The following is a 25,388-nucleotide window of genomic DNA, read 5'->3' as shown; positions in this document are numbered from 1 at the left end:
CAGTTCTGTCAAACTCATGTTCCCCTCGACCCTGAACACTTAACAGTCAAATGACATCTGATCTATTTACCTTGGGAGTTCTCCATAATATTAGAAATATAGAAAAACCTACAGCACAATACAGGCCCTTCGGCCCACAAAGCTGTGCTGAACATGCTCTAAGAAATTACCTAATTACCTAAGGTTACTCATAGCCCTCTATTTTTCTAGGCTCCATGTACCTATCCAGGAGTCTCTTAAGAGACCCTATTGTATCTGCCTCCACCATCGTCGCCGGCAGCTCAATCCACGCACTCACCACTCTTTGCGTAAAAAACTTACCCCTGACATCTCCTCTGTACCTGCTTCCAAGCACCTTAAAATCGTGCCCTCTCATGCTAGCCGTTTCATAGCCCTGGGAAAAAGCCTCTATCTATCCACATGATCAATGCCTCTGATCATCTGTACACCTCTATCACGTCACCTCTCATCCTTCGTCACCCCAAGGAGAAAAGGCTGACTTCACTCAACCTGTTCTCATAAGGCCTGCTCCCCAATCCAGGCAACATCCTTGTAAATCTCCTCTGCACCATTTCTATGGTTTCCACATCCTTCCTGTAGTGAGGCAACCAGAACTAAGCATAGTACTCCAAGTGGGGTCTGACCAGGGTCCTACATAGCTGTAACATTACCTCTCAGCTCTTAAACTCAATCCCACAATTGATGAAGTCCAATGTACCGTATGCCTTCTTAATCACAGAGTCAACCTGTGCAGCTGCTTTGAGCGTCCTATGGACTTGGATCCCAAGGTCCCTTTGATCCTTCACACTGCCAAGAGTCTTACCATTAATACTATATTCTGCCATCATATTTGACGTACCAGCATGAACCACCTCATGCTTATCTGGGTTGAACTCCATCTGCCACTTCTCAGCCCAGTTTTGCATCCTTTCAATGTCCCTCTGTAACCTCTGACAGCCCTCCACACTATCCACAACACTCCTAACCTTTGTGTCATCAGCAAATTTACTAACCCATCCCTCCACTTCCTCAATCAGGTCACAGTTTAAATAGCATCAGTGGCCGACTATAATCAAGTGCTTGAGATATTGCATGATGTCATCTCCAAACAAGAAACAGTCCATCTCAACACATTTAAAATCGTAGTCAGGGACTTCAACCAAGCTTGTTTGAAGGGAACACTTCCCAATCACCATCAGCATATAACCTGTAGCACCAGTGGTCTCAACACACTAGACCACTGTTGTACTAAGATATGGCTACCATTCCAGGTCCAGGTTGCATTTCAGTCAATCAGGTCACTTGGCTGTCCTCCTACCTGCATACAGGCAGAGGCTAAAGAGAAAAACTCCAGAGATTAAGACAACACAGAAATAGATGCAGGAGGGAGAGGAATGGCTACAGGATTGCTTCCAGTTGGTAGTCTGAATAGTGTTCAGGGACTCATCTGTGGATAGGAATGAGTACATCATAGTTGTCACAGACTTTATTAAAACAGTTGTAGATGAGTATGTCTCCACAAAATTATTCAGAATCTTCCACGAACAGAAGCCCTGAATGAACTGTAAGATCTGTAATCTGCTGAGAGCCAGATCAGAGGCATTCAATTCTGGTGACCAAGAAAGATCCAAGATGTCCAGGTATGATCTTTATAAAGCCATCTCAAGGGTAAAGTGGCAATTCCAGACTAAACTTGAATCAACAAAGGATGCTCAATAGTTGTGCCAGGGCTTGAATACCATCATAGAACATAGAATATAGAATAGTACAGCACAGTACAGGCCCTTCGGCCCACAATGTTGTGCCGACCCTCAAACCCTGCCTCCCATATAAGCCCCCACCTTAAATTCCTCCATATACCTGTCTAGTAGTCTCTTAAACTTCACTCTATCACTTTATCACCTCTTATAAAGTTAAATCAAGTGATAAAGGGCTTTGCTTCCAGGTGAGCTCAATGCCTTCTATGCTCATTTTCACTATCAAAACATGGAGAAACCATCATGAACTCCCACAGCCACCAATGACACTGTGATTTCAGTCTCTGAGGCTGACGTGAGAGCATCCTTCAGATGGAGAACGTACAAAAAGCATCCAGCCCAGCCTGGGCAAGTACTAAGGACCTGTGCTGATCAATTGGCTGGAGTGTTCACTGAGATCATTAACCTCTCATTTCAGTAGTCTGATGTACCCATCTGCTTCAAGCAGGCATCAATGACACTAATGCCTGAGAAGAGTGTGGAAACCTGCCTCAATGACTGTCATCCAGTAGCACTTACATCCACTGATGAAGTGTTTTGAAGGGTTGGTGATGAAACATATCAACTCCTGTCTGAGAAGTGACTTGGATCCACTCCAATTTGCCTACCATCTGCAATCTACCAATGCAGATGGCATCACACTGATCTTCACTCAATCCTGGAACATCTGGACAGCAAAGATGCATATATCAGGATGCTTTTTATCAACTACAGCTCGGCATTCAATACCATCATTCCTTCAAAATCAATCACTAAACTTCAAAAATTACCCTCACCACTTCCTTATGCAATTGGACCCCAATCAGTTTGAATTGATAACAACATCTGCTCCAAGATCTCCATCAGCACAGGTGCATCACAGGTCCATGTGCTTAGTCCATGCTTTATTTGTTTTACACTTATGACTGCGTAGCTAAGTGCAGCTCCAATGTCATATTTTAGTTTGCTGATGACAACACCGTTGTTGGTCAAATCGTAGGTGGTGACAAATCAACATACAGGAGGGAGACTGAAAATTTGACTGAGTGGTACAACAACAACCTCTTACTCAAGGTGATTATTAACTTCAGGAGGAGGAAACCAAAGGCCCATGAGCCAGTCCTCATCAGAGGATCGGAGGTGGAGATGGTCAGCAACTTTAAATTCCTTAGTATTATTACTTTGGAAGACCTATCCTGGGCCCAGCCCTTTAGAGAAATTATGAAGAAACCACAGCAGCACCTCTACTTCCTCGGGAGTTTGCGAAATCTGCTGCCCAGGTTGACTCTGCGGTTAAGAAGGCATACAGTGCATTGGCCTTCATCAATCATGGGATTGAGTTTAAGGACCACGGTCAGACCCCACTTAGAGTACTGTGCTCAATTCTGGTCGCCTCACTACAGGAAGGATGTGGAAACCATAGAAAGGATGCAGAGGAGATCCACAAGAATGTTGCCTGGATTGGGGAGCATGCCTTATGAGAATAGGTTGAGTGAACTCGGCCTTTTCTCCTTGGAGCGATGGAGGATGAGAGGTGACCTGATAGAGGTGTATAAGATGATGAGAGGCATTGATCATGTGGATAGTCAAAGGCTTTTTCTTGGGGCTGAAATATCTAGCATGAGAGGGCATAGTTTTAAGATGCTTGGAAGTAGGTACAGAGGAGATGTCAGGGTTAAGTATTTTAAGCAGAGAATGGTGAGTGCGTGGAATGAGCTGCTGGCGACGATGGTGGAGGTGGAAAAGATAGGGTCTCTTAATGCTCCTGGATAGGTACATGGACCTTAGAAAAATAGAAGGCTATGGGTAAGCCTAGGTAATTTCTAAGGTAAGGACATGTTCAGCACAGCTTTGTGGGCCACAGGGCCTGTATTTTGCTGTAGGTTTTCTACGTTCTATGTTTCTATGATTTAGCGTGATATCTAAAAACTTTGCCAAACTTCCATAAATATGTAGTGGAGAGTATATGGACTGGCTGCATCACAACCTGGTATGGAAACACCAAAGCAATTGAATAGAAAATCCTACCAAAGTACTGGATATGGCCCAGTCCATCATGGGTAAAGCATTCCCCACCACTGCACACATCTACACAAAGTATTGTTGCTGGAAAGCAGCAACCATCATTGGGGACCCTCTTCACCCAGCAAATTCTCTCTTCTCACTGCTGCCATCAGGAAGAAAGTACAGGAACCTTAGGACTCACACCATCATATTCAAAAACAGTTATTACCTCTCAACAATCAGGTTATTGAACCAAATTCAATTTCTCTACCCCTATTACTGAAATGTTCCCACAACCTATCAATTCACTTTCAAGGACTCTTCATTTCATGTTCTTGATATTTATTGCTTATTTATATATTAGTATTATATCTTTCCTTCTGTATTTTTACAGTTTGCTGTCATTTGCACACTGATTGAATGCCCAAGTTAGTGCAGTCAGCCATTGATTCTATTATTGTTATTATTCTATTATGATTTATTGAGTATGTCTGCAAGAAAATGAATCTCAGGGTTGTATATGGCGACATTTTTGTACTTTGATAATAAACTTACTTTGAACTTTGATGTGTGACATGCTAGGAACCTTCTGGCTGAATATTCACAATAATGCAAAATAATCTGGAATTAGTCAATCATTTCATTCCATTGGTAAGCAAACATGTTTGCTTTCACATACAGTCACACAGTCATTGAAAAGTATAGCATAGAAACAGGCCCTTCAGTCCATCTAGTCCATACTGAATCATTTAAACTGCTTAGTCCCATCGATCTGCACCTGGACCATAGTAATTCCTACCTCTACTATCCATGTACCTATCTAAACTTCTCTTAAATGTTGAAATTGAGCTGGAAGCTCAATCCACACTCTCATGACCCTCTGAGTGAAGATTATTTCCCCTCATGTTCCCCTTAAACTTTACAGCTCTCATCCTTAACCCATGACCTCTAGTTGTAGTCCCAACCAATTGCAGGGGAACAAGCATGCTTGCATTCACCTTATCTATACCCCTCATAATTGTGTATACCTCTATCAAATCTCCTCTCAGTCTTCTATGTTCTAAGGAATAAAGTCCTAACCTATTCAATATTTCTTTATAACTCAGGTTCTCCAGTCCCAGCATCATCTGTGTAAATTTTCTCTGTACTCATCCAACCTTATTTACATCCTTCCTGTAGCTAGGTAACCAAATCAGCACACAATACTCCACACTAGGCCTCACCAATGCCTTATACAACTTCAACATAACGTCCTGTCTCCACTACTCAGTACTTCGGCTTCTGAAGTTCAATGTGCCAAACGTTTTAGTGCTGAAATAAACAACGTGATGCAATCTGCAGAATATTATTGACCCAGAAATTAATGCAAATTATCAGATTAAAATTGTGAGACCCATGTAGAACAGAAAAAAATACAAGATCAACCACACCAAGATCTCTTGCTCCCCTGTGCTGATTGAAGTACAAGAACTATTGAGTTTATAATTTTGGCATCATTGGGTATTAGGTAATGGGAATTTGATCCTCCACAATATTCTGCATGAGAACTTAAACTGGACGTGGCAGTGTTTTTTTTTACGAGGTCGAGTTGCGAGCTCGACATCAACCCGCACGGATGGAGAGCGCGCTCAGGAGCAGTCTGTCACTGGATCGAACTCGGGAACCTCTGTTCTTGAGCCTGTGCTGACCTCACTGCGCCACCAGCCAACATTATTAGCGACTTAAATGAATGCAGAACTAGACCCTTGTGCTATGTATCCAACCAAATTACAAAAGTAAAGAATAATTTTACTAAAAATGAGGTTACATTCTCTAATCAGACACTCTGGCAGGCAAAATCATTTACAATGACGATTAGCTTGGAAAATTCAAGCCACCAAACTATAATTTTACATCAACTTTCATCAACAAGAGGCCTACTGGAGAATCGACAACCTAGCATGCTCTCATAGACGATAAAGCTGTCAAAAGTCAGCACTCGAAGCATTTTAAAATGCATGTCATTCATATGAACTGAGTTGCTGAGTTACAGGGGATGGGAACCAAAGCAGCGGTATAGATAGAGGAGTGGTTGTGGAGAAAGGTGTACGTAGGCTTAACAACAAAGTCAGGAATCTAAAGTTGAGCATAGTAGAATTAATGTTCTTAGCTACATATATTGCAATGCAAGGAATACTTTAGAGATGGATGAGCTTATGGCATGAATCAGCACATGGAATTATGACATTGTAGCTATTAGAGTATCTTAGTTACAGGAAGGGCAGAACCGGCAGCTTAGTGTTCCGGGGTTGGGGTGGGATCTGGGCCAGCTGGAAAAATTGGCTGATAAATGGCAGACAGAACTTAATGCAGACAATTGTGAGGTGTTGCACTTTTGAAGGAGCACAGGGTAGGTCTTACATGGTGAGTGCTCGGGCATTGAGGATTGTGGTAGAGCAAGGAGGATTTGGGAATACAGATTCATAATTCCATGAAAGTGACATCACAGTTAGAAAGGGTTGCAAAGAAAGCTTTTGGCACATTGGCCTTCCGAAATCAATGTATTGAGTATAGGGGTTGGGATGTTAGGTTGACATTTTACTTGAAGTTGGTGAGGACTAATTTCGAGTATTGTGTGCAGTTTTAGTCTCTGTCTACAGGAAAGATGTAAACAAGATTAAAAGAGCGCATAGAAAATTTATAAGAATCTTGCTGGGACTTGAGGGTCTGAGTTATGGGAAAGGTTGAATAGGTTAGGACTTTATTCACTGGAACATGAAAGATTGAGGGAAGATTTGATAGAGATATATACAATTATGAGGGGCATAGATAGGGTAAATGCAAGTAGGCTTTTTCCACTGAGGCTGGATGAGGTCAAGTAGAGGTCAAGGGTTAAGCGTGAAAGGTGAAATGTTTAAGGGGAACATGATACGAAACTTCTTCACTCAGAGGGTGGTGAGAGTGTGAAACAAGCTTGATGCGGGTTCAATTTCAACATTTAAGAGAAATTTGGATAGGGACATGGATGGGAGGGTATGTGAGCTATGGTCCGGGTGCAGGTCGATAGGAATAGGCAGATTAATAGTTTGGCACAGATTAGATGGGCCAAGGGGCCTGCTTCTGTGCTGTAATATTTTCTAAGTGAGTTAATATTAACTCTCACAACTGTCATCTATCTTTTGCAAATATACACCCAGCTTTTTTTTAAGGTGATGGATAATTTGCCATGCAAACAACTCATCATCAAAGCAGGAAAATAAGTAAACTTCAAACTTGTTAAGTTATGAGCTGATTTTCCCAGGAGCCAGGAAGTGCAGCAGTAAAATGAAGGTATGCATTACTGGCTCCAAAGGTTGTCTGTCTTAAATCATTCCTCATGGGATGGAAGATAGAGCTCGTTCCAAAAATCACTGGTCTCTGTTCTACTAATCAATTTCTCTGTCAATCATCAATCTCCTCATAAAAATCCTCACTTCCACTAGATAACTATTCACTTCCTCTGAATCTCCATCTTATCCTGCCTCATCTCCTCCCTCTCTTTGATTATGTCAATTTCTTTCCTCCATTAAGTATTACTTTTAGGATGCCAGATACCCAATTCCCAGAGCACATCATTAAAGAGCACAGACTGCTGGACACTTGCCACCACACCAGCATGTCGATTTGGTCAACAGGCAGAAACACCCAATGAAGGAACAATGTCAAGGTGCAGCCGTTACATTATATGGCTTTCCCATATCCTATGATTGGCCACTTTGCTATCACACTTGAGATTTATTCCTTATAATCCTGCAGTCAGACAAATGAAGATTTGATGAGGCTGACTAATGTTTCTCCAAGTAAACTGATAAAAGTAAAGTGAGGAAGATTTTCTTCCTCAGACACGTGACCAATGCAGAATATAGTACCTTCTTGGAAGCAATTAGCAATCAGAAAGGAGATGAGAGAGAAAGACTGGGCCCCACTGGGGAAGGAAGAGAATAATAATCCGGTGGATAAGGAGTCTGTGAAAGACTGCTGCTTACATGCAGATAATTTGTCGATTGAGACAGAAAGACGGAATCACAATAGAACCTGAAGTTCTTTGGTGGGGTTGGGGGGATGCTGGGAATAATGGTCCTCCTTCCATTTCATAAAGAATGAGGTTAGAAGTTATTACTTAATGGAGCCAGCCCCCTCACTTTTATTTTGCTGCTGAAAGCCCTGCATCTTAAATTTAAATTCCATCTGCCACGTTCTAAAATTCAGCTCCATTAAGTAGAATACAATTCACTCATAATAAAATTGCAGTTTAGCACATGAATTTAAGGATTAATTACTACGCTACGCTAAGTTTCACCAAGCAGTACACAATCTAATTCACTCCTTATAGATAAGAGCAAAATAGCTCTCATGCAACTTAGTAACACTGCAGGGCGCTAATTATATCTTCACTTTCATCAAAGGATATCAACATTTCTGTAAAACAGTCTTTAACACATTTGACTTTGCTCTAGCAATCTTTAGCAGCAAACCCTTTTGGATGTGAAATAATCCAACCCCTGTAAAGTCTTATAAAAGGTAATGGAAAGCAGTGACATAGTATTCTGATGCCAGTTTGCATGGAGGCAGTGATTTCCTCCTCCCAAGCAGAGTACATGGCACAAATCTGCAGAATGGCTACACCATTCCCTACTGCTGGAGTTTCAGTCAAGCCTGGTAATCCTCAACAATTTACATTGATTTAACAACCAAAAAAAGATACCAGTGAAAATACAACATCAGCTAGCCTTATGTTCTACTTCAAAAGTCACTTTAGTGCATCCTGCCTTATTTACTATACAAGTAATACACTCAGGGACCACTTTATTAGGTACCAGGAGGCAGCTAATAAAGTGGTCACTGAGTGTATGTTTGTGGTCTTCTGCTGCAGCAGCCCATCAGCTTTAAGGTTTGATGTTATTTTGCACCCATCACTAACATGTTTATTTGAGTTACTGTCACTTTCCTGCCAGTTTGAATGAGTCTGGTCATTCTCCTCCGACCTTTCTCATTAACAAGACATTTTCACCCACTGAACTGCCACTCACTGGATGTTTTTTTCCTGTTTTTCACACTATTTTCTGTAAATTATAGAGACTATTGAATTTGAAAATTCCAGGAAATCAGCAGTTTCTGAGATTCTCAAACCAACCCATTTGGCACTAACAATCATTCCACATTCAAAGTCAACCGCATGTCTTCCCCATTCTGATGTTCAGTCTAAACAAGAGCTGAACCTCTTGACCATGTTGGCACAAATGACATCAGGAGGATGAGGAAAGAAATTCTGCAGCGTGACTTCAGTGAACTTGGAAGAAGGCTGAAAAGCAGGACCTCTAGGGTGGTTATCTCCGGTTTGCTTCCAGTTCCTTGTGCTGGACAGGACAGGAACAGGGAGATAGGGGATCTGAATGTGTGGCTGAGGAGCTGGTGCGGAAGGCAGGAATTTAGATTCTTGGACCACTGGGCTCTGTTTTGGGGTAAGGATGAATTGTACAGAAGGGACGGATTGCATCTTAACAGACGGGGGACCAACGTTCTGGCAGGCAGGTTTGCCACTGCTACACGGGTGTGTTTAAACTAAGTAGTGGGGGGGGGGGTGGAGGGAACGAACTGTAAATATAAGGATGGAGTTAAAGGGAAAGAGAGAATAAGAAAAATGAAGAAAGACAACAGAAATAACGGGGCAGAAAGCTCAGGAAGGGATCGGAGTGTATGGCCAAGTGCAATAGGAATCGATGTGAAAGGTGAGGGGAGTAAAAGTATTACTTTAAATGGATTAAAATATTATATATGAATGCACGGAGTATAAGAAATAAAGTGGATGAGCTTGAGGCTCAATTGGAAATTGGCAAGTATGATGTTGTGGGAATAACAGGGACATGGCTGCAAGAGGACCAGGGCTGGGAAATGAATATTCAGGGGTATACATCCTATCAAAAGGACGGACAGGTTGGCAGAGGGGGTGGGGTGGCTCTGTTGGTGAGGAATGAAATTCAGTATATGCGAGGGGGGACATAGAATCAGGAGATGTAAAGTCAGTATGGACAGAACTGAGAAACTGTAAGGGCAAAAAGACCCTAATAGGAGTTATCTACAGGCCGCCAAACAGTGGCCCGGATATAGGGTGCAAGTTAAATCAAGAGTTAAAATTGACATGTCGCAAAGGTAATACTACAGTTGTTATGGGGAATTTCAACATGCGAGTAGACTGGGAAAATCAGGTTGGTACTGGACCCCAAGAAAGGGAGATTGTGGAGAACCTCAGAGATGGATTCTTAGAGCAGCTTGTATTAGAGCCTACCAGGGAGAAGGCAATTCTGGATTGAATGTTGTGTAATGAGCCAGATTTGATAAGGAAACTCGAGGTAAAGGAGCCATTAGGAGGTAGTGACCATAATATAATAAATTTTAATCTACAATTTGAGAGGGAGAAGGGAAAATCGGAAGTGTCAGTATTACAGTTGAACAAAGGGGACTATGGACCCATGAGGGAGGAGCTGGCCAAAGTTGACTGGAAAGATACCCTAGCAGGGATGACAGTGGAACAACAATGGCAGGCATTTCTGGGAATAATGCAGAAGGTGCAGGATCTTTCCAAAGAGTCTAACATAGCAAGGGTGAGCAGGAAGCCAGAAGATTGGGAGACTTTTAAGGAGCAACAGAAGATAACTAAAAGGGCAATACGGGGAGAAAAGATGAGGTATGAAGGTAAGCTAGCCAAGAATATAAAGGAGGATAGTAAAAGCTTCTTTAGGTATGTGAAGAGGAAAAAATTAGTTAAGACCAAAGTTGGGTCCTTGAAGACAGAAACAGGTGAAATTGTTATGGGGAACAAGGAAATGGCAGATGAGCTGAACAGGTACTTTGGATATGTCTTCACTAGGGAAGATACAAACAATCTCCCAGATGTAATAGTGGCCAGAGGACCTAGGGTAATGGAGGAACTGAAGGAAATTTGCATCAGGCAGAAAATGGTGTTGGGTAAAATGGTGATGGGACTGATGTGTGATTAATTCCCAGGGCCTGATGGTCTGCATCCCAGGGTACTTAAGGAGGTGACTCTAGAAACTGTGGACGCATTGGTAATCATTTTCCAATGTTCTATAGATTCAGGATCAGTTCCTGTGGATTGGAAGGTAGCTAATGTTATCCCACTTTTAAGAAAGGAGGGAGAGAGAAAACAGGCAATTATAGACCAGTTAGTATGACATCAGTGGTGGGGAAGATGCTGGACTCAATTATGAAGGATGAAATAGCGGCATATTTGGATAGCAGTAACAGGATAGGTCCGAGTCAGCATGGATTTACGAAGGGGAAATCATGCTTGACTAATCTTCTGGAATTTTTTGAGGATGTAACTATGAAAATGGACATGAGAAAGCCAGTGGATGTAGTGTACCTGGACTTTCAGAAAGCCTTTGATAAGGTCCCACATAGGAGGCTAGTGGGCAAAATTAGAGCACATGGTATTGAGGGTAGGGTACTGACATGGATAGAAAATTGGGTGGCAGACAGGAAACAAAGGGTAAGGATTAACTGGTCCTTTTCAGAATGGCAGGCAGTGACTAGTGGGGTACCGCAAGGCTCGGTGCTGGGACCGCAGCTATTTACAATATATATTAATGATTTACATGAAGGGATTAAAAGTAACATGAGCATATTTTCAGATGACACAAAGCTGGGTAACAGTGTGAAATGTGAGGAGGATGTTATGAGAATACAGGGTGACTTGGACAGGTTGGGTGAGTGGGCAGATGCATGGCAGATGCAGTTTAATGTGGATAAATGTGAGGTTATCCACTTTGGTGGCAAGAACTGGAAGGAAGATTACAACCTGAATGGTGTCAAGTTAGGAAAAGGGGAAGTACAATGAGATCTGGGTGTCCTTGTTCATCAGTCACTGAAAGTAAGCATATAGGTACAGCAGGCAGTGAAGAAAGCTAATGGCATGTTGGCCTTCATAACAAGGGGAGTTGAGTATAGGAGCAAAGAGGTCCTTCTGCAGTTGTACAAGGCCCTGGTGAAACCCCACCTGGAGTATTGTGTGCAGTTTTGTTCTCCAAATTTGAGGAAGGACATTCTTGCTATGGAGGGAGTGCAGCATAGGTTCACTGGGTTAATTCCAGGGATGGCGGGAATGTCATATGTTGAAAGATTGGAGTGACTGGGGTTGTATACACTGGAATTTAGAAGGATGAGAGGGGATCTGATTGAAACATGTAAGACTATTAAGGGTTTGGACACGCTAGAGGCAGGAAACATGTTTCCGATGTTGGGGGAGTCCGGAATCAGAGGCCACAGTTTAAGAATAAGGGGTAGGCCATTTAGAACGGAGTTTAGGAAAAACTTTTTCACACAGAGGGTTGTGGTTCTGTGGAATGCTCTGCCTAAGAAGGCAGTGGAGGCCAATTCTCTGGATTCTTTCAAGAAAGAGTTAGATAGAGCTCTTAAAGATAGCGGAGTCAAGGGATATGGGGAGAAGGCAGGAACAGGGTACTGATTGTGGATGATCAGCCATGATCACAGTGAATGGCGGTGCTGGCTTGAAGGGCCAAATGGCCTACTCCTGCACCTATTGTCTATTGTCTGCATGCTTTGGTGCATTGAGTTGCTGCCATATGATTGCTGTTTAGATATTTGCATTAATGAGGTGTACTGGTGTACGTAATAAACTGGCCACTGAGTGTAGACAACACACAACAAAGTTGCTGGTGAACGCAGCAGGCCAGACCGCATCTCTAGGAAGAGGTACAGTCGACGTTTCGGGCCGAGACCCTTCGCCAGGAGTGTAGAATTCCCTTGCAAACAATTAACTTTGTTGTGTAATCAATTAACTTACTTGGGTACAAACAAACTTATATGCACACAATTTCAATTTGTTTTTCTTTTACAAATGTTGATGCAATAATAAAATTCAGTCCAGAGTTTCAAGGGTAAACTGCCATTGTAGTTTTCAGAATGTTATCCCAAATTGTAATATGCAGACTATACACAGACAGTAGCCTATTTTGATTCAGTAAAGCCTTTGACCAAAGAGTAGGATACCTATCTATTTGAATTTTCTAACTTTGATAGAAGGTATTGGCAAACTATCAATTTTATAGGCTTTTGTGATAAGTAAAAATTCAAAACAGTGTCAACAACATTGGAAGGTTTCTGCTGGTAGACTAAATCAGAAGTAAAACTGGCTCCTTAAATCTTGTATCAATGTTGTGGAGTTACATAAATTTTCTGCCAGTGAAACTTTTAGTCATGGGTGCACACCTACTTTTGCTTGTGTATCATTCTTTATTTATGACATCCAGATATGCCAGCACCATGTGGAATGCCATTAATCTCCACAGACAATAAATCCTTACAAAAGTCTTTCCCAGTTTAAGAATGCACAACATTTGTATAGCCCGTGGGAGAATGCCAAGATGAATTTACAGGCTGATGGAGTACTGTAGATATCTTCTGCTGCCTGGGAATTTCAAATTTGCGGACTGTCCAGGTTATCAAGAGTTTACAGAAGCAGAATGTTGCCATAACTTGGGAAGGATCTGTTTTATGTGACAACATCATCAAGTTGCATGGAGGAAAAATCTCAAATCTGGCTTGTCATGGACCATGCTGAGGGAAATTTAACAGTACCACTCTATTGATGGAATTTGTAATCATCAGAAAACTTCTCTGAATTTCCATATTGGCAACTATGCCTTCAGCTGCCAAGACACCATACTCTGAAATCCTCTTAGTTCTCTGCACTTTCTTTCTTTAGGCCATTGTTAAGTCCATCCTCACTGACCTAGCTTTTTGATAGCTGCCGTAATAGTCTGTGTGGCTCAGATTCAAATTCTGGCTATTAATATACCTATGAAATGGCCAAGGATAATTTATTACATAAACTGCACTTTTTAAATGCAAATCATTAACAATATGCTTTTGGCAACATTTCTCTTGCCAGTAAATTACTTCCAAAGCTAAATTTACTTTGTGCAAAGCTATATATCATCATAGTGCTGTTTCAGACTTTCCTTTACATACAGGGAGTACTAGCTAAAATCATGCCAAGTGGTTCACTTCAGCCTTGGAATTACAAAATTGTTACATCAGGAATCAAAGTCTTTACATTTACAAGCATGTGTTTTTTGGCTTCCACATACAATTTCCTGTTTTATGTTGGGATTGAGCAGGAACTCTCAATTTCTGGTAAACAGTTAGGCATAGGAACCAGATTTCGAAATGTGGATTTATAGATAAGTAAAGCAAAATGTAATTGTATTTATTTAACCCTTTTGGCTTTCATTTTGTTTTAATTGAATGCCATTTCCTGATTTCACACATCCACCTTTCATTACCTTACCTTCCTGTAACAGAAGATCCAGATACATCAACGAAAAATGTGCTTCATTCACTTCAACCTGAATCCTCACATCTTCCACTAGCGAGACATTCAACCAGAAACGTTGGTCCAACAACAAGTTCTCCAAACAGCGACCAACAAACCCTAGATGAACAGTTGAATTTTAATAATGATGCAGTTAAATGTTGAACAATTTTCTAATGAGTCTGGCAAACTATCAATAGAACAAAAACAAAACTTGTGTTGTCAGTCAAGGACTTCCTTCTCCTGGAGGCACAAAATAAATTAAGTAGCCACTTTTCCTATGTGACCTTAAAAACATTCCTCCTTGGACTACACCACTGTAATATCCATTCCACAACATTATGCACATTTTTAGCGAGGATCTCTGGATAACAAACATGAAAATAGATCCCATTTTGACCTCCCTAAATATTTGTACACAAGGATATTCAAACTGCCTACAAATTAATGGACGTATCGTCCCATACATAAAGCTAATTGTGTTATTTTTAAAAATAATTATCAAGGCCATGTAGTCCAAGCACAGGCTTGATCAGCAGGATGCATATGATGCAAACACTGGACAAAAATACGATTTCATCGCAAATGCAAGTGACTGACCTCACCCAGCAAAATTCCCATCATAGTGCTGGAAATATTCAGCAAGTCAGACAGCCAGTGTGGGACACCAAATTGGTTCAAAAATATCCTACACTTCAAATATTAAAAAAAAGGTCTATTCATTGGCTAACCTGCTGGCAAAGATTTTCTGTCCAATTTTAAACAGCATAAGTATTTTACAAGATCTGACAGTCTTGGAAGTGGAAAAATCCCTCCATTAGCAATAACACCACAACCCCTTTGCTAAATAGTTACATCATATCCTGGAATATTTCAGCTGGTCTTTGGCTTCCCAATGGAAAAAGTTCCAGCCTCTTTGAATAATGGAATACATTGTCCTGTACGCTAGCTTAAGTATCAAAAAAATAAAGTACTACAGATGCTGGAGGACTGAAATAATAAGAAAATGAATTGTTGGAAGCACTGCGGGAAGAGTGGTATCACTACAGAAAACAATCGATTTGTTTAATCTTTAATGTCTCGTTCATCAATATATATGAAATCCTAACCTCATCTCTTACTGCTCTCTACAGTTTCTGCATTGCCTTCCTCAATTGCTATTCAGGCAATGAGCCCAACAGAAAACCCAGCACAATGCCAATATTTTTAATTACAATAGTGTAAGGCAGTGTTGGTTTTGATAATAGTCGTAAGTTGCATAAACAGACTAGTGTTTGCTAAACAAAGAATAATACAAATGCGGATTCAGTTTCCAAAATGTATATTTGATACCTCTCAAATTACAAATTGCAGAGAAATGATTTTCTCTGTCTGCATCAAGATCTCAAGGGAAACATTAGCCACCTGCTAAAATAAAACACAAGCAGCACATGAAAGTCCCCATTAATAGCGGCCAGAAAACAGCTTTCTCCATGTGCAGAAATGCAGCAAATCGACACTGGGGTAAAGATGATTTTACAAACCAAAAACCTGTTTGTGCATTTTAATATCAGTTCAAAAGTAAGGTTTTTCCTGCACTGGATAAAGATTTTTCCTCTGTAAAATACATGACAGGTTGGAGGCAACTGTTTAATTCCATCTTGCATATTTTTTCTTTTGCTGATCGTAGCTATCAGACAAAGGACTGAACAACAGGAATGCTCATTTGATGTTACTGCTGTCACAAGTTAACACACTGTTTGCATACCTCCGAGAGAACAAATTCTGCAATATTGACACAAAACATGTCAGACTAGTAGCCTCATTCCTGGCAAAGGCCTAATGTATGAATGCACCTGAAGACTATTAATTCCCCTACATCATCTACCTTTGCAAAACTGCATTAGGTGGCAACTTTAACATTCAGCAGTTGACATGTTCTTCATTAGTAACTTACTGGCACAGATTTAATAGAAGACAATGGCATCATGTGCAAAGAATTGTTTGCTTCTCCCTCTCCGCTGTCCCGCCAGTGCACCAATTTTCTTCCCTTTGGATTCTACAGAACACCGTTGACAAGTAATGCTGTTAAATGTATTATTTCTCAAAAATAATAAACCATCATACCGAGAGAAAGATAAGTTGTAAATTTCCAGATTTCCTCAACAGTCTTAAAGGTGAGAACAAAGAGGTCCTTCTCAGCATGAACTGAAACCAGTCTTGATGACAATTCCTGCAAAATTAAAAGCATTAGCAGAATTTATTTTATAAATCAGGAGGGATTAGTGGATATTTCTCAACACAAACTCTGCAAATCCACTTTGCTTCCCAAGAGCTGGATTAAATAAATAGTATTTCTACAATAAAGCATCATGTTTTTTTTTACTATTTGCACTATTCGTTCAAGGCGCTTCAGTACTGAACTGACTCTGGGCTCCTGGACCGGCTCATCTCAGCAACCCCATGGCTAGGGGCTCTGGGGTTAATGTTATTTGTTTACTTTTTTATTGTTTGTGCAATTTGTTTTTCCCCCCACACATCACAGGATGTTTAACTGGCCTTGATCTGTGGGTTTTTTTTCTTTAATCAAGTTCTGTTATGTTTCTTTGTTTTGTTGTTGCCTGAAAGAAGATGAATCTCAAGGTTCAGTACTATATGCATACTTTGACAATAACTGTGCTTTAAATTTTGATGATTGTTAATTGTATGCAGAAATTGAATAATGCAATATGTTCCTCCCAATCTCATTGAAGTCCTCATCAGTTCTTAAGCATATTCCAAATGAAATTCCAAGTAAAAATTTTACACGCCTATATATGCCGCTTCATATGTACTCTATACACTGCCTATCAGGGGAATCAGGGATAAGCCGGGCACAGGCTTCCGATACAAGATCACTGAGACATCCCTAATAGCCTTCCAATGTAAATTCCTGCCCATCCTTCTGGTGACAGCAAAATGGCACCTTTCACCAACTATGTTTTAATAAACGCGTTTTATGTATTTTGAAGCATAGTCGTCAAATGATTGTCCTGACAGCTGGCAATTACTTACCATACTGTGTAAAAGTCTTAGGCACATTCTTAGCTGAAGACATTTGCACAGTACTGTATTTGTCTATAAGGAGAGAGAGCCTATAAATCTGGCAGGAGCAAAGGATTTTGGGAATTGTAAGGGTGGAGCACCATGGGAGGGGTGTGGGGACTGGTGGCAGAGAAAGAGTGCCAGGGCGGGGTTGCACAGGTGCAGACACACCCAGCCCTGAGACACCAGGCAAGGCTATTTGATTCCAAACAACTGGTTTACTGATCATTACAGAATATATCTCTGCTGCTTCCCACTCCCTCCCTTCTCTCTTCCACTTTTCCCAACCATGATTCCCCTCTCCCTGCACCTTTCCCACTTGCAGTCCTCAATAGAGACCCATATGAGAATCATATTTATCATCACTCACTCACATATGTCATGAAATTTGTTTTTTTGCAGCAGCAGTAAAGTGCAATACATAAAATTACTACAATACTGTGGAAAAGTCTTAGACTCCCTAGTTATTTATACTTGCCTGAGACATTTACACAGCACTGTACATTTCATCCCTTTAATGTAGAAAATATTTGAAAGAATTTTGCCAAATGTGACAAACAAATCAAATTCTAATGCAAATGAGACAATGGCAGGTAGCTGCCAAAATATTCAAAAGATGTTTTGAGATCAAACTGAATAGAATAAGGAAACACACAAAACCCAGAAAAAGCAGGATTTCCCTGTTGACAACCATATTAATTCCAGTCCCCAATCCCTTTCCATCATGTCAGTCCATTGTCTCCTCTACTGCCACGATGAAGCCATTCAGAGTTTGGAGGAGCAACACCTCATATTCCGTCTTGGTAGTTTCCAACCTGATGCCATGAACATCAGTTTCTCCAATGTCCAGTGACTTTTCAACCTCCCCCTTCCCTCTTCTTCAATTCCACTCTGACCCCCCTCTTACTTCTTCTCTTCTCCTCAACTGTCTGCCTCCTCCTTCCCCTTCTCCCATGGTTCACTATCCTCTACGATCAGATTCCTTCTTCTCCAGCCCTTTATCTTTTCTACCTATCGCCTCCCAGCTTTGTTCTTCATCCCCCCTCCCCCACCCACCTGGCTTCACCTTTCACATAGCTTGCACTCCTTCCCCTTCCTCCTCCCCCACCCTTTCCAGTCCTAATGAAGGGCCTTGGCCCAAAACGTTCACTGTTTATTCATTTTCAGAGATGCTGCCTGACCTGCTGAGTTCCTCCAGCATTTTGTGTGCGTTCCTCTGGATTTCCAGCATCTACAGAATCTCTTGTCTTTAAGAGAAATGAAAATATTTCAGAGAGCAAATTTCAAAGTGTTATGTAATGTTCGGATATTAGTTTTAGGATGTTAGTGTTGGGATGCTCGAAGCACTGCTTCTAATGGTGGAATTAATAGTGGAAGGACATTTAAGAGACCATATCAGATGATTTGAGAAATCAAGTGTTGAATGTTTTGTGCTGCTGGAAGAGTTACAGGTTAACGGAGAGGTGTAGACCTGATTTTGCACTAACCAGAATTGTGGTACATCATTATTAATACCAAGTTTTTATACCAAGAATCTTGAAATAGGAGGGGAAGTTGGAAATGGGATGTTAGTAAGGATAAAGTTGTGTTGCTTGCAACTATGTCTGTTTGCATAACAGTGAGTCACCAAAAGAATTTTGGGATATTACAGGAATTCAATTTCTTTTATCACAGAATAAGGATGCACATATCCTTTATTTTCCCATTTTCAGACTGCAGTTAAAAAAGGTGCTCCTCTGTATCATGGACAATATATAGTCAAGATATGTATATAAACTATAATCTGTTCCCCGCCAAAAAATGACAACTATCCTTTCCTGTGATGATGTGACATCCCCCTGCATCTTGCAACTCTCCTACAGAAGACCATTGACAAATTTTAACGTATTTGTATCATATTCATATCTTAGCAGGTATTCAACTATATTTCCCCATACAATAGATGTCTTACATTAAAAAGCACCCAGACATCTTTGGTTTCACTTTCTAAAATACACAGCCTCCTTCTTGTTGCCTCTTGAAGCTCATGATCAACAAGTCCAGATTTTTGTCTGATAACACTGTACGATAATGTCACATCTGGAAAAAAAACACAGAAATTAGACGAACATTATACAGCTTTCTCCAACACACAAGAACATAGGAGTAGGAGGAGGCTATTTGGCCCATCAGTCCTCTGCCATTCAACAAGATCACGGCTTATCTAATCGTGGACTCAAGTCCACCTACCTAACTTTTTCCCATATCCTCTAAATCCCTTACTATGCAAAATTGTCCAAGCATATTTAATGAGCAAGCTTCAACTGCTTCCTTGAGCAGAAAATTACATAGATTCACAACTCTCTGGTAAGTTATCCACGGCTCTATCCTAAATCTACTCCACTGAACCTTATGGCTATATCCCTTAGTCCTAGCTGTAGTTCCATTTTGTAGTACAACTGAGTTTTTAAACCATACTTTCCAGTTGGACAGAAGAAACAATTCTTTCAGGTGTATTCACATATTTTGAATTAAATGGTACTCTTTACTTTCAGTTTTTGTTCAACTTTATTTTCCATTCACTGTGTAACAGCACTCAGATACACTTACAGTGGCAAGAGTTTATTCTAGTGTTGAGAGAAACTGAAACAGATATGCTGAAGAGAATTTATAATAGGAGTACCCCAGAACTTGAAGTAAAGTTTTGCTAATTATTCCTGAGAGCACTGATCTTTCCCTATGCAACAGCCAGAACATTGAGATTCCACGTAAACTGGCCAGCTGTTTGTGATGGTTGAAGACACTGTCCTGGTGTTTAAAGAAACATAATAGAGTCCTTCAGAGGATAAATTACAGTGTGTGAATCAATAGCTGTTGAAGGAACAGCCACAGTAGTGGAATAAAAGGAGAAGGGAAATTGAATGAACAACTTGCACTGTTAGATGTAACAATGAAACTGCTCCTCCATTAATTTCAATGGAAGGAAAAAGCTGGAAAGATGAAAAATACAAGTTTTGATTCATATAACTTCTTTTAAAATTGAGATTGTATATTTTATTGTCTAAAGCTTATGTTAACATTTCTTCTACTTTTTGGATAGTTTTTAAAATTGAGCTGTATATCACACTGGGATGGGAACCAGTTTGATAGAACTGTGGATGAGCCAGCAGGTTTACAAGTAGATGATGGGTGTAACATGAATGTAAGGAAAGACAAGCCAATGATTGGGTACAAATGCGGACAGAACAGAGTTAAATTGTACCACAGAGGCAAAATTCAAAAAGGTGAAGAATTCAGGACTGAGGTGATGTATTTAAATGCGTGTAGCATTCGGAATAAGGTGAACGAACTCGGCGCAATTAGAGATTGGTTGGTATGACATTGTGGGCATCACTGAGTCGTGGCTGAAAGAAGACTATAGTTAGGAGCTTAACATCAAAGGATATACTTTGTAGCAAAAGGACAGGCAGGAAGGCGTTGGCGGTGGTGTGGTTCTGTTGGTAAGAGATGGAATTACATCTTTAGAAAGAGGTGACATAGGGTCAGAGAATGTTGAATCTTTGTAGGTGGAGTTAGGAAATTTCAAGGGTAAAAGAACCATTATGGAAATCATATATAGGCCTCCAAATAGGAGCCAAGATGTGGGGTTAAGATTGCAGATGGAACTGGAAGAGGCATGTAATAAGTGTAATGACACAATTGTCATGGGGAATAACAATCAGTATGCAAGTGGACTGGGAATATTAGGTTAGCATCAGATCACAAGAGAGGGGATTTGTTGAATGCCTACAAGATGGCTTTTTAGAGAAGCTTGTTCTTGAGCCTTTTCGGGGAAAGGCTATCTTAGATTGAGTGTTGTGTAATAACCCAGATCTTATTAGGAAGCTTAACATAAAGGAACCCTCAGGAGGCAGTAATAATATTATGATTGAATTGATACTGCAATTTGAGAGGGAGAAGCATAAGTCAGATGTATCAGTATCGCCATGGAATAAAGGGAATTCCAGAGGCATGAGAGAGGAGTTTGCCCAAGTGGATTGGAGGAGGATACTATTGGGATGATGGCAGAGCAGAGATGGCTGAAGTTTCTGGAAATAGTTCACAAGGCACAGGATAGATATGTCCAACAAAGGAAGAAGTTCTCAAATAGCAGGGGTAGGCAACTGTGACTGACAAAGGAAGTAAAGGACTGCATAAAAGCCAAGGAAAAATACATATAAGGTAGCAAAAGTGACTGGGACGTTGGATGATTGGAAAGTTTTAAAATCCAATAAAAGGCAACTAAAAAGCTACAAAAAGGGAAAAGATGAAATATGAAGGCAGACTAGACAATAATATAAAGCAGGATACTAAAACATTTTTTTCAGTTATATAAAGAGTAAAAGGGAGGTGACAGTTGATATTGGACCACTGAAAAATGATGCTGGTGAGGTAGTAATGGGGCATAAAGAAATGGCAGATGAACTTAATAAGCACCTTGCATCAGTCTTCACCATGGAAGACACTAGCAGTGTGCCAGAGGTCCATGAGTGCCAGGGAGCAGGAGTGAGTGCCATTGCTATTACAAAGGAAAAAGTGCCAGACAAACTCAAAGGACTTAAGGTGGATAAGTCACTTGGATCAGATGGACTACATCCCAGAGTCCTGAGAGAGTTTGCTGAAGAGATAACATAGAAACATAGACAAACCTACAACACAATACAGGCCCTTAAGGCCCACAATGCTGTGCCAAACATGTACTTACTTTAGAAATTACCTCGGGTGACCCATAATCCTCTATTTTTCTAAGCTCCATCTACCTATCCAGGAGTCTTTTAAAAGACCCCATTGTATCCGCCTCCACCACTGTCGCCAGCAGCCCATTCCACGCACTCACCACTCTCTGTGTAAAAAACTTATTCCTGACATCTCCTCTGTACCTACTTTCAATCACCTTAAAACTGTGTCCCCTCATGTTAGTCATGGGAAAAAGCCTCTGACTCTCCACACGATCAATGCCTCTCATCATCTTATATAACGGATGCATTGGTCATGATCTTTCAAGAATCACTTGATTCTAACTTGGTCCCGGAGGACTGGAAAATTGCAAATATCACTCCACTCTTTAAGGAGGGAAGGTAAAAGAAAGGAAATTATAGGCCAGTTAGCCCAACCTCAGTGGTTGGGAAAGTGTTGGAATCTATTATTAAGGATGAGGTTTTGAGGTACTTGAAGTCTAATGATAAAATAAGTCAAAGTTAGCATCATTTCTGTAAAGGGAAATCTTGCCTGACAAATCTTTTAGAGTTCTTTGAGGAAGTAACAAGCAGGGTGGACAAAGGAGAGACAGTGGATTTTTAGAAGGCGTTTGATAAGGTGCCACACATGAGGCTGCTTACCAAGATAAAATCCAATAGTGTGACAGGAAAGAGACTGGCATGGATAGTGGAATGGCTGACAGGCAGGAGAAAGCAAGTGGGAATAAACAGGTCCTTTTCTGGTTGGCTGCCAGTGACTAGTGGTGTTCCTCAGGGATCAGTATTGGGACTGCTGCTTTTCACATTGTTTGTCAATGATTTTGATAATGCAATTGAGGGCTTTGTGGTGTCGGGGTAGATAATGCTGAGGAATGAGCAGAAAAGTGGCAGATTGAATACAGTGTTGGGAAATGCATGATAATACATTTTGGTAAAAGGAACAATAGTGAGGACTTTTATCTAAATAGGGAGAAGTTTCAAACATCAGATGTGCGGAAGAACTTAGGAGTCCTCGTGCAAGACCCCAGAAGGTTAATTTACAGGTTGAGTCTGTGGTAAAGAAGGCAAATGCAATGTTGGCATTTATTTCAAGGGGAATAGAATATAAAAGCAAGGATGTAATGCTGATGCTTTATAAGACACTAGTCAGGTCACACTTGAAGTATTGTCAACAGTTTTGGGCCCCATATCTCAGAAGGGATGTCATTGGAGAGATTCCTGAGAAGGTTCTCAAGGATGATTCCGGGAGTGAAGGGGTTAACATATGAGGCATATTTGGGAGCTTTGGGCCTGTACTCACTGGAATTTAGAAGAATGCAAGAGGATCTTATTGAAACCTACCAAATGTTTAAAGGATTAAATAGGGAGAGTATGGTTCCTATGGTGGGGGTATCCGGAACTAGAGGGCACAGCCTCAAAGTTGAGGGGCCACACTTTAGCGCAGTGGGAAGGAGGAAATTAGTCTGTGGAATGCTCTATCACTGATCATTCCTGATCGGTCATGGCATCAAAGGATATGGCGAGAAGATAGGTGTATGGGGTTGTGTGAGATCCGGGATCAGTCATGATGGAATGGCGGAGCAGACTCATTGGGCTGAATGGCCTCATTCTGCTCCTATGTCTTATGACCTTATTATACAGTTTGTTGTCTAATATTTATGTTAACATTTCTACTACTTTTTGAAGAGTTTTTTAAAAATTTAACTATCAGGAAATGTGGTTCAGCCGGTTGTCAAAGTTCTGCCAGAAGCTTTTAGCAAAGACCTTGTTGTCACCTTACCCTATATCCTGATTCCATTATTTTGAAGGTGGCTACACTGCAAGCAATTAAGCCTGCACAGACCATTTTGTCAGCCAGGGAATGTTGATAAGTCAGTCCGCCAGCTGCAAACCGAGTGCTGTTAAGAATGAAACTTTGCCACATTAAGTAGTGATGCAAGAAGTAATTGAAGGAATGTAGGAAATTAGTTTGCAAGTTTTGAGAAAACACTTAGTGATGATTGAAGTGCCATTCACTAATTAATAGTACATTTGGCTTAATTACATGGTTGGCCACATTATGTTTTCATAATTGAACGAGCTGGTATAACGCAAGGGAAATAGCAGGAAATGCAGCTTTTGGGTGGGAGGTGTTATAGTCTGTGGGACCATAAATCAGTTGCAAAACAGCAAGAAGCCAATCAGTCCCTCACATCCATACTTGCTCCCTACCAGAGCAATAGACTGTAGCTGACTAACATGTTAGGGTATCTTCAATTCAAAGTACGTTTTCAGGATGTTTTCAGTTCAGCAAAAGTCTTTGACCAGGGAAATAATAATTTGAAATGCCATACTAAACATACCTCAAAAGGCAAAAGAACAGAGAGAGCCGAGGTGGAGATAGATTAGTGGCTGCTGGTCAATCATTCATGCACAATGCAAACACAACAGTGAGAATCAATAACACCAACTGCACTCCGAATCTTAACAGAAATGTTGCTATGGGAGTTAAGCTTGATAATCAAGAACTGTCCTCTGATGCACAGAATGCAAGTCATAGCCTATGGAATCATTCAGGTCTTGTCAACTACATTTTTAATTTTATGCCAACAATTCAGAGCAGTTAAACTGACAGTGATATTTACTTCAAAAGTACTCAAGACATTCTCTTGTGCATTTGCACAATGAAAAAAGACCAGGACATGCTTTTATTTCTGAAGATTCTATTATTGCCATAAGTAGCAACAAAACATATTTGCATAGTAGCATCAGCATTGTCAACAAATAAAATTTGACATCACAAAATATTGGAAACACTCAGTGGAAAAAAAGCCTGTTTAACATTTCAGATCAAAGTTCTAGATCCAGATTATGCCTTTAACTACTTCTTATCTTCCATAATTAGCTGTAAAAGCAATGTAACAATTTGTTATTTAAAAAGACACATTTTGAAGGACACCTCAAAAAAGAAACGCATAGGCAGTGGTGACAGGATCACAGGATTTAAAGGATTAGAGGGATGATCTAACTTGAAGTTGGAAGAATGCAGATTATTTAGGGACAAGATCAATGTTGAAGAGTGGCAGGGTTTTGGGAGGGATCTAAAAAAAGAAGAATTTGAATTCTAAAACGAAAGCATTCCCAGCACAGGTCAGAGAGCACAGATGAACAGGACTTGGGGTCAATTCCAATATGGGCAATTGAACTGTGAATAAATTGAATGCTCACGGATGCACAAGATGACAGAAGCAGATGCAAAGTTCTGGATCGAGTGCAGATGATTTGAGTGAGAGAAAGGTCACAAGATGTTGCTGAAGGAAAATACTTGATATAGATACGTAATCAGAAGATCATCTTGTGGTCAAGGATGAAAGTTGTAAACCAACTGTTTCAGTGTCAGGTAGTTGCCAAGGAGAGGAAGGTGGTTAATTATTGATAGTGGGAACAAGTGATAAGTTGGCCTCTAAAAATTCAGTTGGATTCCTTCCTTTTCAAGACCTGACTATCAACAATATGAAA

At 40.6% G+C, this 25,388-nt stretch overlaps 1 protein-coding gene across 2 annotated transcripts in view; it reads right to left on the bottom strand.

Moving 5' to 3' along the window:
• LOC140200423 (SH3 domain and tetratricopeptide repeat-containing protein 2-like) overlaps positions 1 to 25,388 on the bottom strand; it is a 120,890-nt gene that overhangs the window by 37,368 nt on the left and 58,134 nt on the right. For both annotated transcript variants that reach the window (XR_011886621.1, XM_072263721.1), the window contains 3 exons: positions 19,127 to 19,254; positions 16,219 to 16,324; positions 14,089 to 14,232 (listed from right to left, as the gene is read on the bottom strand). Coding sequence is in view for 1 of the 2 variants with exons in the window: in XM_072263721.1 (XP_072119822.1) it covers positions 14,089 to 14,232; positions 16,219 to 16,324; positions 19,127 to 19,254 (378 nt within the window). In the remaining variant the exon portion in view is untranslated. The remainder of the gene's footprint in view (positions 1 to 14,088; positions 14,233 to 16,218; positions 16,325 to 19,126; positions 19,255 to 25,388) is intronic.

This window comes from Mobula birostris, chromosome 7 (genome assembly GCF_030028105.1).
Source record: "Mobula birostris isolate sMobBir1 chromosome 7, sMobBir1.hap1, whole genome shotgun sequence".
NCBI lineage: Eukaryota > Metazoa > Chordata > Chondrichthyes > Myliobatiformes > Myliobatidae > Mobula > Mobula birostris.
The sequence above is the reverse complement of the archived record's forward strand: the minus strand, read 5'-3'. Positions and strand labels throughout refer to the sequence as shown.